The following is an 18,503-nucleotide window of genomic DNA, read 5'->3' as shown; positions in this document are numbered from 1 at the left end:
CTATTAATGATGTACAAACAATAAACTATAAAGATACTCTGCAATAACTATAAAATTTGATATTATACTATTAAGATAACTGTGTGCATCCGTAATAATACTGTTAGATTTTCAGTCATAACTTTTACTACTAAGAACTAGGCTTCCAGACTTCCTTAGATTCAACAACACTAGATAGATCTTTATCCCACATTAAAATTGGTTTTCTCATGTCATAACCATCTTCATCAGTATAATAGTTGGTAACTTGTTTATGAATAATATAACCAAGTTTTCTATAAAAACTTACAGCAGCTGTATTTGAAGGACGAACATAAAGATCTACAAAGTTACATCCCAAATACGTACTCACTTCTTCTAAGTAATTCATCAATTTTCTAGCAATTCCATATCGACGATATTCAGGAGCAACTGAAAGTGCAGTGACATGTCCATGCCATTGTTTGTCTTCACCTTCTACTTTAGCTATAAGGTACCCAACAATCGATTGATCAGGAGCTTCACATATTACACAGAGTTCTGGCCAGATAGATAAGTAGTCACCATAATAGCTGACATTGTAAGTCTCAGTAAAATGATCAAGATTAACTCGATTAAATTTGAAGATGTCAGTAATCTTCATGGGACGATAAGTTAGTTTAGTCTCATCCATTATATAGAATGGGAATAAGTACCATCCAAGTGATATACAGTGCTTATATAGGGAAGTAACTGTGTAGTCTCAATTATTCAATAATTTGTACCTCTAAGTTTTACAAATAAGGCGGTTTTGCAAGTTTAGAAGTAAGAATTAAACTTTTCATAGTATTTTATTGTCAATGCTACAGTCATAAATCACAAATAAGTTAAATATTATCTTAAAATTATAGTAGTGCTCTTTTTATATGCATGAAACTAAATTATGGATACTTTAGCTAATTAAGGAGCGACATTTATTTACTTTTACTTGCTAGTATCTCACCTGGAGTATAGTAGTGTGGAGCAACCTCAAATAGCCACTCTGCCTTAATTTCAGTAATATTTCGCATATATTCTTTTGTAGTATGAACTAATTCTGTATAGACTACAGTTTGAGGTCTAGATTCAAATAAGCTAGAAGAAGGGTGAATATCGACGATATGGCAGTTTCTTAGTGTTGAATAGTTGCCACCCTTATTAATTCTAGCGGTTTGAAAGAAGAAACCCGCAGCAATAGATTTTCGTATTCCATCAACTTCGTTGGGATTACTTGTAATTTCAATATCCAGTGTCTCCATTAATTCACTCAGTTGTATTCTAATATCTCTAGCCCTCTTCATACTCTTTCCATGTATGAAATTTTCAAAACACCATAAATTTGATTCTCCACTATTTTCCCATTGCTTGTAAACATTTAATAGTGTTAAATGGTCTCCTCCAGATCTAAAGAAAGATTTCCTGATATTATCAGCTTGTGTAGATTTGTCTCTTGGTCGAATAAATACGGTATTTCCTAGAGATAACATGGAAACAATAATTATACTCTCGTCAACAACTTTGTATCTCTGAGATGCCAGAACTACTTTACTATACATGGGATCCAATGGTAATTCAGCCATTTTTCTACCTATATTTGTCAGATCACCTTTATCATCTAATGCATTTAACCCATACAGGAGCTCCAAAGCCTTTACAAGTGTTTCTGGAGGAGGGGGGTCCATAAAATCAAAATGGAGTAGATCATCTATACCGAGTGATTTAAGCATTAAAACAACATTTCCTAGGTTACATCTTTGAATTTCTGGAGTATTAGAAGGTTCCATCTCCATATAAAAGCTTGTCTTTGTATATAAACGGAAACATTTACCTGGTCGTACACGCCCTGCTCTTCCTGCCCTTTGATTGGCAGCAGCTCTGCTGCAGGGGATTGTAACTAAACTATCAAGACCTGTCTTTGGATTATAAGAATTTTGTTTACAAAAACCACAGTCTATAACAAAGCCAATGTTATCAATAGTTAAGGCTGTTTCGGCAATATTAGTAGCAAGTACAACTTTTCGTGCTCCTTGAGGAGTTGATATGAAGATTTGAGCTTGTTGTTCACTAGGAAGAGATGCATAAATGGGTAATACTATTAATTCAGGAACTTCTTTGCCTTTCCCAAGCATCTTCTTGTTCAGCATTTCCATACATTCTTCTATCTCTTGTTGACCTGGTAAAAAACACAAAATGTCGCCTCCAGTTGGAATTATTCGTGTTCTAGAGAAATTCATACCAATATTGTCCAACGACTTAATAGTGCTATTATTATCTATAATCCCCTCAGTTTTGTTAGATTTCTTTAACTGAGATAAATGAATTTGAAGTACTGTAACAACCGTTGCGTCAATAAAATTTGCTTCTGGGGCCTTTGTATAATATATATCTACAGGATATCTGCGGCCTGGTATATAAATTATAGGTGAATTATCAAAATATTTGCCAAATTTTTCTGCTTCCAGCGTTGCAGAAGATATAATAAGTTTAAATGGCTCTGTAGAGTCCTCACAATCAGATTTGGTACTTAAGTTATCATCTTTGAAATTCCTAAACTTTGATACATCCTTTACTAACCCAAACAAGACATCTGTATGCAAACTTCTTTCATGAGCTTCATCTATTAAAAGGCATGAGTAACCACTCAAATCTGGATTTGATAAAAATTCTCTTAATAGTATGCCATCTGTCATATATTTAATTTTCGTATCCTCATTTGTACAATCCTCAAAACGAATTGTATATCCAACTTTACTGCCCAGTCGGCAATTCATCTCTTTAGATACTCTATTTGCTACACTCATTGCTGCTACCCTCCTTGGTTGAGTACAGGCAATAGTTCCTTTTTCAGCATAGCCAGCTTCATAAAGATATTGAGGAATTTGAGTAGTTTTCCCTGAACCTGTTTCACCTACAACAATTAATATTGGATATTTTTCTAAAGATGACAAAATCTCTTCGCGATATTTTATTACTGGAAGTGAAGAACGAATTTCATCTATATATTGCCGTTCATTTATAAAATTTCTACACTTCAATTCTGTTGTACTATATATGTTACCTTCTTCTAGTGTAGTTTCTAATAATTCAAAGTCTATTTGAGAACCGTCAGGTAAAATTAAAGTAGATTCTTTGAGTACTTTATTTGGATCTAAACTATCAACTTTATTACTACTACTTCTGTTAGTTTGAATTGCTGCACTTGTTTGTGCCCTTTCCCAAATTTCCTGATCTGTCAATATATTGTGAGATTTCCTATTAGATATATCACGTGGATGTATAATTGCAGCATCTAATTTCTTCTGTAGATCCTCATCATAACTTTCAGGCATTACATAGGCATCGATAAAGCTCCCATCTATATCACGATCTTCTACAATTTTCCTGGCAGTTTTCACCAGATTACGTTCTATCTCAAGTCTCCTCTTCTCTTTTTTAGTAATTCTATCATTTATAGTTTCGTACAGTAATTCCTTATCTTTTAAAACACGTTCAGCTAACTCAAGTTGCCGACGCTCTCTGTCAGCTAAGTACTGCCTTCTACGTAGTTCCCTTTCACTTTCTAAGTTACTCATTTAATTTAAAACCCTATATATAACTTCCAATAAATGAGGGCAGTATCTAAAACTAAAATCATCTTAGGTCTATCTCCGGAAAGAACTAGAGAACACTAAAAAACTAATATTACTAAAACTTATTTTGTAGCGCCTGTTATGCGGCGCCTGAATATTAGTTTACACTTGCAAGCATTATTCAGAGATTGTGCAATATTATACCTGGCAAAAATTAGCCTTTATAATATGGGTAGAGTTAAGATAAAGAAGATGTGGATGATTGGATATTGGAATTGGCTATGTGGAGATGATATGTGCAGTATATGTAGTGAGTCATTTGAAATGACATGCCCACAGTGTTCAAGACCTGGAGATGCTTGTCCACCAGCTTTTGGAGAGTGCGGACATGCATTTCACCTCCACTGTATTCATGAATGGCTTGCTAGAGCTCGAAATGATTCTGGAATGTGTCCAATGTGTAGACGAGAGTTCAGATTTCAGGTAACTTCTAGTTCATTATCTTCACAGTCCCTAAAAGTTTAATTAATTTACCTGTAAAAAAAGATAATATTGAGGTATATTTATATATCAATTTTATATATACCTTATTAGTACCTAATGTGAATAAAAAAAGTTTTTAATGCTACTGTTCAAGTATATGGAGCTAGACAATACCAGTGTATATAAGCTATTCTGTACTTAATTTTATTAATTTCGGTTATAAAAAAAACCCATAGAGCCAGGAGAGGAATAGTCTAGTGGTTATGACGCTCGCTTCACACGCGAGAGGTCACGGGTTCGATCCCCGTTTCTTCTACTTTTACCCTGAAATTTTTGGAAAGTGGCAAGAAAGTAACTAGAATACTTTAAGTAGAAGATCATTTTTCTACTAAATCAGCATTATTTATTTAAATCACTTGTACTATCATTTTTTAATTTTATATGATGTATAAACTCTTCCTCCCATGTATCTCTAGGACCTTCATATATCCTGCGCTGTATATCGTAATTAAGCCTTTTTAAGCTTAATTTTGTATTAATTGACAAATTTAAGTTGTCAATATATTCATCAGAGAACTGGCCCTTGTAGCTTTCTGTCATTTTTAGCAAACAGAGCTCTGTTAAACTTAATAATTGTGTTGAACTTATAAACTCTTTGTGTATTTCTTGAAAGTTTATATCTTTAAAATATTCGTGTTGTTTGATCGCATTGATAGTAGGTCTCTCATATGGATCTTTTTTTAAAATAGATAATACTAAGTCTTTGGCTAATTTAGGAAAATCTGGTGGAAAATTAAGCTTGAGATCTAAAACCCTACAACAGACCAAAAATTCACTAGGTGCATTAAATGGTGGAAATCCACTTAAAACCTGAAATACTGTACATCCATAACTCCAAATATCAGCAGAAAAAGTTACGGGTTGGTTTTTTATGCTTTCTGGAGCCATAAATTGAGGAGTTCCAACATAATACTTGAATTGTCTCCTACCACGTACCATGTTAAAACGACATGGGCATGATAATTTACAGTTCTTTGATGTACATTTTGTAGAGCTTAATGCTAGTGCAGTGCCAAAGTCTCCTAATTTCAATGTTTTGTCAGATGATAAAAAACAGTTCTCAGCTTTAATATCACGATGTACAATATTTTTACTGTGTATATATTCTACTGCTAATAATAATTGAGCCAGGTATAGTTTAGCTGTCCTTTCAGGTTTAAAGCCAAATGGCATTATATATTGCCATAATTCACCATATTGACAATATTCATATGAAATATAAACATTTTCTTTATCAACAAATGTTTCTAATAATCTTAACACATTGGAATGTCCTGGATTATTCAATTGTAGTCCAATATTCTTCTCATTTAAAATATCCTCTTCTTTGCGATATGCTCTTAATTTAGTTTTATTAGCCACTTTAACAGCAACACAATTCCCACTAATTGTATTATATGCTAAATAAACTTCTGTAAGATTGCCTGTGCCTATTATTTTATCTAGTTTATAATTTTTAATAATGGACTGAGTGTACACACAAAATTTTAGCTAATGCTACTGAGGAATTTTAACAATACTTACCTTTTCGGTGGCATCAGAATTATCGTCCCTTTTATTTCCATCATTTATATTTAATAAAAACCCACGTTTCATTCGTATCGATGAAATTATCACCATACTCCCAGATGATTGGGTGTCACAAGCATGCTAAATTCCACCGCCTATTACAATAGTAGAAGTTTTAAATGTTCAAATATACTTGTATAAACGTTATTTCCTGAGTTAATAATATTATATTACAGTATTCAATCAAACTAAAGCTTAACAACCTACTTTTGACACTTTTCTAATAAAAGATTTTCTATATTAAAAATTTGCCTATAATTTACTAATACTAAAAAAAAATATCTGAAGGTAAAATTTAAGCATTATATCTTTGCAAGTAAAATCAAAACTTCGTCTCCCACATATAACAAATATTTTGAAGTAATAAAATATTGATTTTATAAAATCCCTTATATTTAACTTTTTTTCATTCAAGACGTCTCCATCCCGGTACCGCCGTGTACATATTAAGCGCTTTTATATGTATGCATTTATTCTGCAGCTTATCCACTATTAAAATCTTCTTTGAGAGGAATTTCCATCGTTCATCTTTAATTAAAGAAATAGTTATATTGAATTGAGTTCATAAGTAGAAATCATATTTGCTGAGAAGTTTAATAGGGTAGTCTTACTTAGAAAGTAATACAGGCGACTGGATGCCTAAAGAACTCATTAAGAACTTAGTTAATAGCAGATAAACTACCTTATGGATTTGGATATATCCACTACTCGTACCAAAAATATTATAACACGATTATCTTATTATTAGGAATATATAATCTATGAAATATGGTGCTTCAACGTATGAGGGCAACATCCTACCTTCGGCGTACAGTATCAGATCCTTTCTCACGCCGTCGTACAACTATGCCATATACACTAGGTTTAAGCAGTCAACCTAAAGACTTATATAAGAAGTTAATAATGACAGGAAATTCTCTGAGTATTATTGAGGATGAACCTATTCCAGTTTTTACTTTCCAATCTGATATATTTGCAATATTTGAAATATTAACATCCCAATTTAATATATTACTTATATTTGCACCTTTTGGTATGTTAAGTTATTATTTAAATTGGGGTCCTTTGGCAACTTTTTGGCTAAATTTTATTGCTTTAATACCTTTAGCTAATCTATTAGGTATTCTTACCGAGGAACTAGCTCTACATACAGGTGAAGTTATAGGAGGTCTTTTAAATGCTACTTTTGGTAATGCTGTTGAAATGATTTTAACAGTTCAGGGTATTCGAGCAGGACTGTTTACTGTTGTGCAAGGTACTCTATTAGGTTCTATATTATCCAATCTCCTCCTTATACTTGGAATGGCTTTTTTTGCAGGAGGTCTATTCCATCATGTGCAAAAATTCAATGAAAAGGGAGCATCATTTTCTACATCGCTACTTATGCTCTCTTGTATGGCAATAACAATTCCAACTATTGTAGCTCAAGTTCATCAGTCACAATATAGTACTTTGATGATATCTAGACTTACAGCTCTTTTACTATCATTTACATATGTTTTGTTTTTGTTTTTTCAACTCTATACTCATATAAACTTATTTCGAGAAGAAGACTTGTCAGTTCTTGATGGGAATAACTTTTATGGAAGACGTATAGAATGCCCATCTATATCATGGCAAATTGGAGTTATATTGATTTTAATATCTACTACCTTAATTTCTCTATTAAGTGAATATTTAGTAGAATCTATAAGTGGATTTGTCTGTGAATGGGGATTTTCCGAAAATTTTATTGGTGTTATTCTATTACCTTTGGTCGGAAATGCTGCTGAACATATGACTGCAGTTTCTGTTGCAATAAAAAATAAAGTAGATCTCACAATGGGAGTTGCAGTAGGAAGCTCTACTCAGATTGCCCTATTTGTTGTCCCTTTTAGTGTGCTGGCTGGGTGGGTTTTAGGACAACCAATGACATTGTCATTTACACCTGTTTCAGCTATGATCCTCATGTTAGCAAATCTAATCGTTATTGGAATAGTTCAAGATGGTGAATCTAATTGGTTTGAAGGTAGCCTTCTTATTATAAGTTATTGTATAGTTGCTGTTGTATATTGGTATGTTTGAAAATAGGTTAAACCTAGGGGACTTCTATGAAGATTAAAGGCTGAATATGATATCTAGAATGTCTTCTAAACTATATAGTGATAAGTACAACTTTATATTTAGGAATATTAAGGTCATCTCTATATCCTGATATTTATAATTACAGATCTAACACAAAAAAGTATCTTAAAGTGTTTAAAGTACATAAAATAAAATCTATAGAGAATAAACTAGTTAAAATTAGTTAAAATATAATTTGTTAATATTTTAAAGATAATTTGAAGTTATCACTGAAACTCAAGTTCCTCTTCCCACAAGTCATTAATTTTTGGTTTTTCTAATGGGAGTTCTGCTCTTTCTATATCAGAGAATTTATTTGCTGAGTATATTATATTTTTGATAGTAGAAATTATAGCTGATATAGGAGTACATATCCATAATAAAGAAGAGTTTGTTAAATCTCCATGTATGAAGATATTTTTAAATTGCTTCAATCCCTTTATTAAATTACTTCCAAAATTTCTTATACGTTCAAAGGGTTTAACTACAGGAATATCCAAGGCAAATATTATTTGGTAAGATTGCAATAATAGTTGATGTATAAAGTAATTTTGTGTATGATTCCAAGCTTCTCTTGGAGCTAATAGTAAGGAATGTAATTCCAGTGATTTCCATTTTAGTCTTGCATTATTCATAGACAAAACCCTCATTAAAGACTTAACAGTTACTTTAGTTTCACCAATTCCAATATATAAAGTATCAAACCATAAGTTAAATTCAGACTTGGTTGACATATTGAAATTCGTTATTTCATTAAAAATGAATCGTGATATATTAGAAGTTTGTGCCATGGTATCCTCTAAATTCTTGATCTTATATTTCCTAGCTCTAAAATTTAAATGTCTACTTATCTCATCCAAATTTTTTTCAATGTGATTGGTATCAAGTATAACACTAATAGATGGTATTATGATCATTAGGCGATGTATAATTATTTGAAATAGAGATTTTGAACATATTCTAGTGTTATATTGATATTCCTGAGTATAATTGTTTGATAATTCAAGATCCAAAAGAATATGAAAACAATTACTTGAACTTGATAGCTTAGTCCAGTTACTAAAATAACTAGTGGCTAAATCAGATAAACCTGAATTTTTAAGTTGATTATTCCATTGTTTAACTAGCTTGAGAGTAACCTGCTGCAGTGAACTATGATGAGATGAAGTAGAGAATTCAGAGGAGCATTTAGAAGATTTATATGAGATGGTGCTATTCTGGAGTAGTGAGCTGCTTAAAAAACCTAACTTCCTACAGTACCTTGGGCAGTTTAAAGAAGTGTTTTGATCAGAAAGTCTAGTAGACAACATTCCAATTTGAACAAATTTCATATCTTCACTTAAACGATTTAATAGATGTACTTCAATATATTCTGCAGTTATATGAATTCTAAGTATCCTTTTATTTAACGATTTCGAATGTAAATGCGGATACAGGGTCAAATATTTAGATTTCAAAAAAGGTTTCAATATATATTTGTTATATTTTTTTCTTTTAATTTGAATAGGAGTGGAAAGTTGAAATTTCACTGGTCCCAAAAAAATATTAATTACAGGTAAAGAGCTTTTGTAAGGTGTACTATAGTTTGGAATTTTGCAAACGCTAAATATATCCCCAAATGTAATATTTGTTGAGTCCAAAGAAATACGCATATTAAAACATGAAATATGATGCTCTGATACAGTTTCAAGTGTGGATTCATAGTCTCTTATATTTCGACTTTGTAAAGTAGTATTTGAGTTAGGCCACACAAATATACTATAGCTTATACTATCAATTGTAACAAATTCATCCAAGCTAATAAATATAGTGGGATATCTATATACATTAAATATTCCAGAAAAAGTTTTATAAGCACTTTTTACTTTTATCTCGGATACTCTAAATCTAGCGATGCACCAATAAGGATGTAAAATATCTCTACCTTTACAGAATATTGGGAGTACTAATAGCGAAAGATTATTCTTAATAGAGAGATTATTAGGATTCAAAGAAATAGATGCAATAACTCTAAGTGAACAAGGCTTTTCATAAAAGGAAATATGACTTGAGTTTGTCCAAAAATAGCTCTGAAGTTTAGGTTCATTGGTTTGATTGTATATATCCTGTAGAATCAAAATTTTTACTTCATTAGATAAGGGAATCTCAGTATCTTTTGCCCAAATATAAGGACCTGAATTTGATGGTATAAGTATTATAGGTCTTGTACTAGATTGAATATTGGTACTGGACTCTAAAATATACTTTTCTGAATGATTGAATGACTTTCTAGAATCTATTCCCAATTCCGTAGTATTTTGAGATATAGTTTTAGAATTTATATTTTGTTCACGAATTGATCTATAATTACTTGTATTCAACCAATATAAATCTAAAGGAAGATTATTCGAAGAATTCTCTTTAATCTTTGATATTAGGGATATTTCCTTTGAAAAGCATTCAAGTTGAGAATCCAAATCATCTTTAAATTTAAGAGTTGAATTACCAAAATCCTTAATGCATGAATTTGTAAATCTTGGTTTTTGTAACTTATCAATAGTCTCTGAAATAATTAGGGAGTTTTGAGAGTCTCCAGTAATCAGCGATGAGATTTCTGAATCGGAAGTATAAGGCAATTGCTGCTGAAAATACAAATTAAATGGAAGACGATTTTCAATGACAAAAGGAACCTGATTCACACCCTTAATAGAACTATTGTAGCAACATGTGATTCTTTTTAAAGGAAAGTCTTTATATAAATTATCAATATCATTATTTATCGGTGTAATAGTGATAATAAAAGTTCCAAATTTATGTAAAATGTTGACTCTGATCACACTCCAGTTAGAATATATTTGTTGATAACTAGATAAAGGATATTTACTATAATATAGATTACAAATATATTGTTTGGAACTCTCTTTAGTATTTGAAAAATTCAAGGCAAATGGATTTGTCCAACTTGATGAAAAGACACCATCTGAATGAGAAGAGAATTTCATATCTACTCTTTGGAAATTTATGTACCCATAAGAATAACCACTTAAAGAAGAGTAAAAACACATTTTCCCACAAATAGAACGTTTAGATAATTTTCCTATATCATTCAGATCAATTCCACCTTGCACTATTTTAGGAAATGTGTCAAATTCACAAAATAGGGGAATATGGTATAAAATTGAGTTTTCCAAATCTAAATCATTTTTCAGAGAATATACTTGTCTACTTAGAGACCACATCATATTTAGGGGATAAGAACATAAGTTTAATAAGACCCAAGACGGTCGAAATATCAGGATCTTACAAGTTGAAAGCCTCTCAGATACTTCTTCAGGTAAATTTCTGGATTTATAAGATGGATAAAAACCTGAAAGAGTAACAGCTACAACTTTTGAAATTTTTGAAAATTCAATTATAAGCCAAGAAGAAGATAATTTTGTGAGGGACAGGTCTGAGGAGTAGTAATCCATATCCTGAACTTGATCGTCTAAATATAGAGGAATCAAATAACTAACCTCTTCGTTATCTTGTAGAATTATGTCCTTATCTTGTTCAATTTCCTGTTTACTATATTCATTTGAAAGTAAGTATAAAGAATATTGATTTGATTCTAAAACACCACAAAATGAAGACAGCTCATTCTCTGGTAAGAAAGACTCCCAATTAGAATTTATGCTCTCCCAATTCTCACTACTAAGAGCTGATTTAGAATTTGAAGAAGGATCTAGAATTACTGAATTGCAAATACCGAAGTTGTTATCTCTTGGTTGTTTATCTGTAGAATGACACTCATCAAATGACTTGGACAAAAATTTAAGACGATGTTCTGTATGATTAACAATAGTTAAAGAGCACCATATAAATATGTTTACATGATTTCTTTCATTTGAAACAATTATAGAAATATTTGATACATTAATACCATGTATATACTCAAGATTATACTCTAAAATATTCCCTGCACGTGAGTTAATAACTATAGCTTTTGAAGATGACCACGAGTCACAAGCATCTGAGTATAGTATTGCTCTAACTTGTAGCATTAAAGATTTAGCTGAATCAAACATAGTGACTTGATCTGTTATAAAAGGTTTAAGTTTTTTTGTATAAGTGCATTGATTCTCATTGGTATTTCTTAGGCTGTGGTTACCCTTATAATCTGATAACCTAAACTCAATAGGGAAAATTAAACTATTTGTTATTTGTATTGGAGAAAAAATCCTATATTTAATAACTTGTTTTGAGTCTATATAACATTCAATTCCAAAAAATATACCTCCAAAATCTGATATACAAGATGAAGATGTGGTAAATGAGTGTAAATTTTTAGATCTTACTGCTTCCTGATATAGTATACGTAAATTACACGAACAAGACCAAATTTTACTGAATAAAGGATAATTGAAAATTGTATCTTCATTAGGTTTAGTAACTTTAATATTTGGATGTAACTTTGATTTGATAATCATATAAGGACAAGAAGAAGCAACTGATATCGGTAATTCTAGTACTTTGTTCGATTTCAAATCGTACTTAAAAAAATCATCATTTATTTCAGATATAAACACTATTTCAATATCAAAAGATAGATCTGAGTTTATTTCAACTAGTGACTTTATAAGAATACACGGAAAATATTGATATTGATAATTAAAAGATGCTTGAATACTGTCTTTATATAGAGCTTTTGATTTATTCAATATTGTTTGGTTTTGTATAGTTATACTAAGAAACTTGTAGTTGCCAAACATTGCATTAAAAGTATTATACTGGTATTTTTCAATCAAATATTTTTCTGTAGAAAGAGCTGTTAGTGAGCTGTTGCTATTCCTTGTCTCTTTGTAATTGAGACTAAATCTGGATATAAGAAAAATGTCTTTTATCCCAACTAAATATATTGATTTTGGATATATCTTTATCTTAAAATTATTTACAGGTAGTTCTAAGTTTAAAGGATCCCCAGTTTTATTATCATAAAAAATGCAAACAATTGGAATTATAACATTTTGACATTTTTTAGAATTTGCATCTCTAATTAGTAAATCAAGAGTACTTTCCATTATACTTAAATAATATGGGCATTGCCTTAGATCATTTATCTCAGTAGATTTTATATTTCCTGCATCCAATCTAAGTATATTATAATAGTATTCAACCTCTATCGAATTAAATTCTTGGCTATTATTTACTGATATCTTGTTAAAAAACTCAAAAAGTCTGTCAGTAAAAACAATATTTCCTAAATTAATTTTGAGTATTAAACATATTTTTGAATTGTAATTATAAGTTGTAAATATTGAAAAAGGTACAAATATTGATATTAATGAAGCATTTAAATATTTAGGTACAGTATTAATGGACAAATTCAAAGAAATTTCAGCTGGTCCCAATATTGAATAGTTATGGCAAGTTTTATTTGGAATGTCTAACACATAATTAATACCATTATTGAATATTTCCAGCTTTTGCATGGTATCTTTTTTTACTGCAGAATATGTTACTCCTAATATATCAAATTTGCTAATACCTATCGTTAGGCTAGTATTAAATATATTTCCACTTCCAGTGTTATTGCTATTTATAATAAGTTCTTTAAATCTTAAAATCAAGGCCTCTGTAGATATTAAAAAATCTTCTATGCAGTATCCTAAATAAAAGCTCGGTAGTCTCAAAGATAATCTTTGTATTGTATGAATAACAGTAAAGTATGATGTATCCATACGGTAAATAGATTTAGTGATTCTACATGAAGTTTTCGAATTGGAAAATCCCGATAAAACACTTTTAATTAAAGTCCAATCACGGGAATTTAAGATCATATAAAATGGCAAACATAGTTCTGGATCTATTGTACTAGCATGAGGAACAAAAACTATATCAATATTTGTAAAATCTAATTTTTGTTTTACAGAAATACCATCAGTAGGGGAATTTATATGTAGATCACAAAAAATTGTAACATTAAAACCATGTTCCCATCTTGACACAGAATGTATTGATAAATCATGAAAATATGCTATTTTCGTTTGCTCAATTAATTTTGAATATTCAACAATATAAGATTTCCGATAAACAAGCTCATAACAAACATTATCTTCTTTGAAGTCTTTGTATGTATTTTTGATCTCAAAATACTTCAATTTGTGAACTAAAGGTAGCACGAAAGTTACAATATCTAAGTTAGTAATATTTAACTGTATATTGTTTTGCAAATATCCAACTAAAAAATTTAGTTTCTGATTGAGAATTTCTAATTTAAAAGTAACTTTTTTCCTCTCATTAAACTGAAATTCCAAAAATATGTGGTATTTACCAGTTAATAATGCTGTAGCAAGATATCTGAAATCTATAAAACTATCGTCATTTATTAAGTATATACAATAAGACAGTACATTTATACTGAATGATAGAATTGTCAAATTACTTAATTTTTTGAAATTTTCCAAATTAAAGATATATTTCACTTTTCTGTTGTAAAAGGTATTTAAAAAGACTTCAGAGTTTATTCCATTATATGGAAATATTCTAGTATATGATATAATAATAGATATTGCATGAATTATACACTCTACAATATATGGTGATAATAAGAAATAAAAAGATGAAAGTTCCATACAAACTATTGTCTCTAACTTATTATTTATACAATTTTGCATCCACTTTACAAATACTCCGCAAGAAAAGTCCTGACCAAAGTTTAATATGGATAATATAGATTTTATACTACAGATGTCTTTATAAATACTGATATTGGGCAAGTATATAGAGAGTTCACCTAAAGAATTAAGTCTATTATTTGAAAAAGAAATGCCATTAACTTGAAGAAATATAATTGGATCTTCAATATAATCTCTACCATAAAAATTTACATGTATTTTGCCAGAAGTAATTTGTAATATCCCTGGATATAAAGGCAAAGAGTTTATAGATTTATTTTCATTATTATAAATTAACTGAGGCAACTCAGTAATAAAACTAATTAGAAAAATATCATGTATAACTTTTTCACTGATATTAAATTCAATATACTCCAAACTATTATTTTGAGGATATATATCATCATTTCTATTATTATTTGAATCATCTTCCAAAAGACTAATTAAAATAGAAATGTGATTTGTAGAATCTGAAGGTAAAAACTTGTATGAATAATCTTCAATAACTTTGTAGAATAGTTTAGGATCAACTTTAGGTTCATTATCAACTACTATATGAATAATTCCAGCTTTAAAAATAGTCATAACTCTCTGTTTATCCAATGTATAATGTAGGAATTTTAAATTGTTTATTTTCAACTTGTATCTGAATAATTTATTATTTGAATATTCAGACATTTGCAATGATATACGTAGTAACTTGTAAGAGAGTATATATTGAGAGTTACCAAGTATTTTGAGTTCTTCTGAAAAACATTCTAATTCAGGCTGAAAATTGTTCCTCCCATTAAATGAATTATCACTGAGTTTGATAGTTATTTGATCTGAGGTAACTACGACCTTATTTCTTAAGATATTCGTAAATCGAGAAATGATAGAGCCTCTATGTATGGAATCTAATATGTTATCTTGTTTATTATATTTTCTAGGTATATTACTTAGCAAGATAGAAAAAAACACTTCAAACTCAAAAAGTCCCAACTTAATAGATAAAAAGTCTATATATATCCATCTATATAATTGGATATCTAAAATTGCTGCTGTTCCCTTTTTTATGCTTTGTAATATGTATGCTTTGTCATATTGATAAAATATTTGTTCAAATAGTAACCTTACTTTGAAGTTTCCACTCATAACTGAGACTATGGAGTCATCTATTAGTAATTTTAAATCTCCATATGTATGCCTTGTGTAACAAGCTGATTTTATAGAGTCTATAAGTACATTCTGAACATCATGGTTTAAACGGAGTTCTCCATCCATTATCTTCAAACATGTTTTACAATCTTGCACTGATATATTTATTTCTGAGCTAATTATATCTAGAAAAGGTAAATTAACAATTATCAACAAAGATAAACTTGACATAAATTTAGTTAAGGTTTGTTGTCCCATATGAGATTGATTCAAGCAATCTTGAATACAGTCTATAAAAATATTATAAATATCATAAAGTATGTAGTAAGACTCAAACAAATAAAATAAAGGCTTTCTTTCTCTACATTTGTAAAATGTACTCTCTTCGTTGCGATATATTGATTTCATATAAATAATTGGGCTGCTTATATTAATATCAATGTATATTTTAGACAATAGATTTGATCCATCCAAAAATTCTGCAATTATATTATTTTTTATATTTTCATTAAATAAAAGCTTCCCTTCTATCTTTGGAATATTCATTACATAATTAATATTTTGTGTGTTTGAACTATTATATATCAAATCTCCTGAATTCAATTCCATAAAAAAGCTTGAGTCTACATGAGAAAGTTCAATATGAAACAAATTACATGTATATTTAATAAAGGAACATTCAAAATTATTAAATTCTTTTACATATGAATATATTGGAGTATTTAACAAAATATCATTTACTGAAAATGAAAACGAGCATACAGAACACTTCTTTATTGTAGAGTTTAATTTTAAATTTTCAAGAGACAAAATAATAGTACTAAAATATTCATCAGTTGTATTAATCACCACCTTCTCAATATTAATAGAAATATCAATTATTATACCAATTAGATATCTAAAAGTAATATCCTTTCCATTCAAATTCTCACTTTTGAATATATCCAAATCCCTTGTAAAAAGAGTAATGAGTTTTCTAAATTCAGAACTCAAAATAACTTCATTACTAAAAGTTAAATCTATATTATATTTTAATAGTATAAATTTGGAAACTACTATATCGATAGTATTTAATTCATTAAATTTATCTATTTCCATATTTTCGAAGGACTCTTGTATTGCAAGCTCAATGCTATTTTCAATAGAGAAAATTGACCTTAAATCGTTATTAATTTTATAAAAGAGAGCCATTAAAAATGGATCTTTGATATTGACCTCTTCACTATTAAAAGCTCTCATTGCATTATCAAAACCTATTATTCTGCTATATTCTAGTGATAATCTACTTGAATATATAATTAACTTATGAGAGTCAAGTAATGACAAAAATTTTATACTACCAATAGAAAGATACAAAACAATCGGAATTTCATATTTAGTACTTTCATAGCCCAAATTAAGTGGAATTTGATAAATTATTTGTATATTTGAACCTGTGATATTTATGTAATTTAATAATATCAAGATTTGTTTGATAGTTTTGATATTTTGACTATTTTGATTGCTCATAATAATTCCAAAGAAAAATATATTAATACCCCGAAAATGAATATCTACTGCACGTGAAAAGTATCTAATTATACTTAAAATGCAACTCAAATAGCTATTTGATACTCCCCAATAGAGGTGCAGCAGTACAAAATCCAAAGTCATGAAAATAAAAAAAAACCAATTTAATACCTTGATATCGATCTCCTTGAGTATTATATAAGAGTTTGAACATAATTTAGACTTCCTCAAAGAATTTATATCACTCCATTTTTTAGTATAGTCCCAAGCTAATGGCACAACTATATCTTTTAATATAAAATGTCTAAGTCCTTTGATTTCATAGTGCTTTCCTTTTAGAAAACCCATCTATATTAACCAATAGTCGTATAATAATATATCAAGTTTCTTCAAATTAAGTATGTGTATACATTATCACACTTCGGACGAAAAAAAAAGTTGAGCTTAAAGTATAAATTTACAAGCAGTTGTACCGCTAAAAAATGAAACTACAACTTCCCTATTTAACTAGAATTCTCTTCCTATTTAAGTAGAAAAAGTAGATAGTACATTATTTGAATATTACACTTAAAATTAAGCTTTTCTTTTATTATTTATATACTGAGATATTATATTCTAAAGTGTTAGCCTAAATTTAAACCCAGAAATAGTTTTAGTAGTTAAATTGACCCGCCATGTTAAAAAAGATCAACTTTAATTAAAAGATTCTGCATGTTCTAATGTGAATAATAGCAACATATCTCGTCTTATATACTTATATAGATTCTGAGACAGAATATATATTACAGAAGTAAAAGAAAACCTAGTATTTTAAATATATTATGTGCATTTCTAAAATAGGAAGCCTGGCCACTAGTTAGTATTATAGATTCAAGGTCTTCTAATATAAAAAAAGAAAAAAAAAGTACAAAAACACTGATAATAATTTTATTTAATAATGATACCTTTTAATATTCCTATTTTCTAGCTGTATTCTTTACTTACATTCATAATAGTAGGAATATGTAAGAAGTAAGAATTTATCTTGAGGTACAAATAATAAGTGCTGAAGTTTAATTAAAGATATAAATAACTTATAGGATCTATTGATATGTGATTAATTACCAAATGAAGCTGAAAAATAAATTTTCTCTTGAGTATTTAAAACTATTTGAATCTCTCAAAAAGCCCTGTACTATCTGAAACATAAATTAAGATCAATTTAATAATATATTACAAAGTATATACTAAAAATAATTCGAAATGATATATTCGAGTCATAGTTGTCTAAATATAAAGGAATATGAGTAAAATTATTGCGTATATAAATAAATGCATGAATTTGTAAGTATCTTCCTAAATTACCTATCAAAGTTTAGGATTTTTATTTGCTTTGTTAAACACATAAATACTTGATAATTCAATATATTTCCATAAAATTAACAATATAATAGTTAAATTA

The 18,503-nt window shown here is 29.2% G+C and overlaps 6 protein-coding genes and 1 non-coding gene across 7 annotated transcripts, besides 3 other annotated features; 3 read left to right on the top strand and 4 right to left on the bottom strand.

Moving 5' to 3' along the window:
• Positions 1-130: 130 nt before the first annotated feature.
• CMU_029450 (N-acetyltransferase 5, putative) lies at positions 131-652 on the bottom strand (the record flags this gene model as incomplete). Its single annotated transcript, XM_002142183.1, has 1 exon — positions 131-652. The coding sequence occupies one exon, from the start codon at positions 650-652 to the stop codon at positions 131-133; it is 522 nt and encodes a 173-aa protein (XP_002142219.1).
• Positions 653-932: 280 nt separating this feature from the next.
• Positions 933-3,569, bottom strand: CMU_029440 (pre-mRNA-processing protein 8, putative; the record flags this gene model as incomplete). The annotated part of the gene is made up of 1 exon (XM_002142182.1): positions 933-3,569. One exon carries the CDS (start codon positions 3,567-3,569, stop codon positions 933-935), a length of 2,637 nt encoding a protein of 878 aa, XP_002142218.1.
• A 225-nt stretch (positions 3,570-3,794) lies between these two features.
• Positions 3,795-4,091, top strand: CMU_029430 (zinc finger, C3HC4 type domain-containing protein; the record flags this gene model as incomplete). Its single annotated transcript, XM_002142181.1, has 1 exon — positions 3,795-4,091. One exon carries the CDS (start codon positions 3,795-3,797, stop codon positions 4,089-4,091), a length of 297 nt encoding a protein of 98 aa, XP_002142217.1.
• Positions 4,092-4,292: 201 nt separating this feature from the next.
• Positions 4,293-4,365, top strand: CMU_029420. Its single transcript has one exon. It is a non-coding gene; the product is annotated as a tRNA-Val (tRNA).
• An 83-nt stretch (positions 4,366-4,448) lies between these two features.
• On the bottom strand, positions 4,449-5,729 carry CMU_029410 (protein kinase domain-containing protein; the record flags this gene model as incomplete). The annotated part of the gene is made up of 2 exons (XM_002142180.1): positions 4,449-5,576; positions 5,634-5,729. The coding sequence occupies 2 exons, from the start codon at positions 5,727-5,729 to the stop codon at positions 4,449-4,451; spliced, it is 1,224 nt and encodes a 407-aa protein (XP_002142216.1).
• A 717-nt stretch (positions 5,730-6,446) lies between these two features.
• Positions 6,447-7,742, top strand: CMU_029400 (calcium/proton exchanger family protein; the record flags this gene model as incomplete). The annotated part of the gene is made up of 1 exon (XM_002142179.1): positions 6,447-7,742. The coding sequence occupies one exon, from the start codon at positions 6,447-6,449 to the stop codon at positions 7,740-7,742; it is 1,296 nt and encodes a 431-aa protein (XP_002142215.1).
• Positions 7,743-7,955: 213 nt separating this feature from the next.
• Positions 7,956-8,001: a sequence feature (AT_rich).
• A 7-nt stretch (positions 8,002-8,008) lies between these two features.
• CMU_029390 (uncharacterized protein) lies at positions 8,009-17,062 on the bottom strand (the record flags this gene model as incomplete). The annotated part of the gene is made up of 2 exons (XM_002142178.1): positions 8,009-15,843; positions 15,934-17,062. The coding sequence occupies 2 exons, from the start codon at positions 17,060-17,062 to the stop codon at positions 8,009-8,011; spliced, it is 8,964 nt and encodes a 2,987-aa protein (XP_002142214.1).
• Positions 16,037-16,071: a sequence feature (AT_rich).
• Positions 17,063-17,980: 918 nt separating the features above from the next.
• Positions 17,981-18,001: a sequence feature (AT_rich).
• Between the last annotated feature and the right edge of the window lie 502 nt (positions 18,002-18,503).

Source organism: Cryptosporidium muris, genomic scaffold, assembly GCF_000006515.1.
Source record: "Cryptosporidium muris RN66 scf_1106632353989 genomic scaffold, whole genome shotgun sequence".
Classification (NCBI taxonomy): domain Eukaryota; phylum Apicomplexa; class Conoidasida; order Eucoccidiorida; family Cryptosporidiidae; genus Cryptosporidium; species Cryptosporidium muris.
The sequence above is the reverse complement of the archived record's forward strand: the minus strand, read 5'-3'. Positions and strand labels throughout refer to the sequence as shown.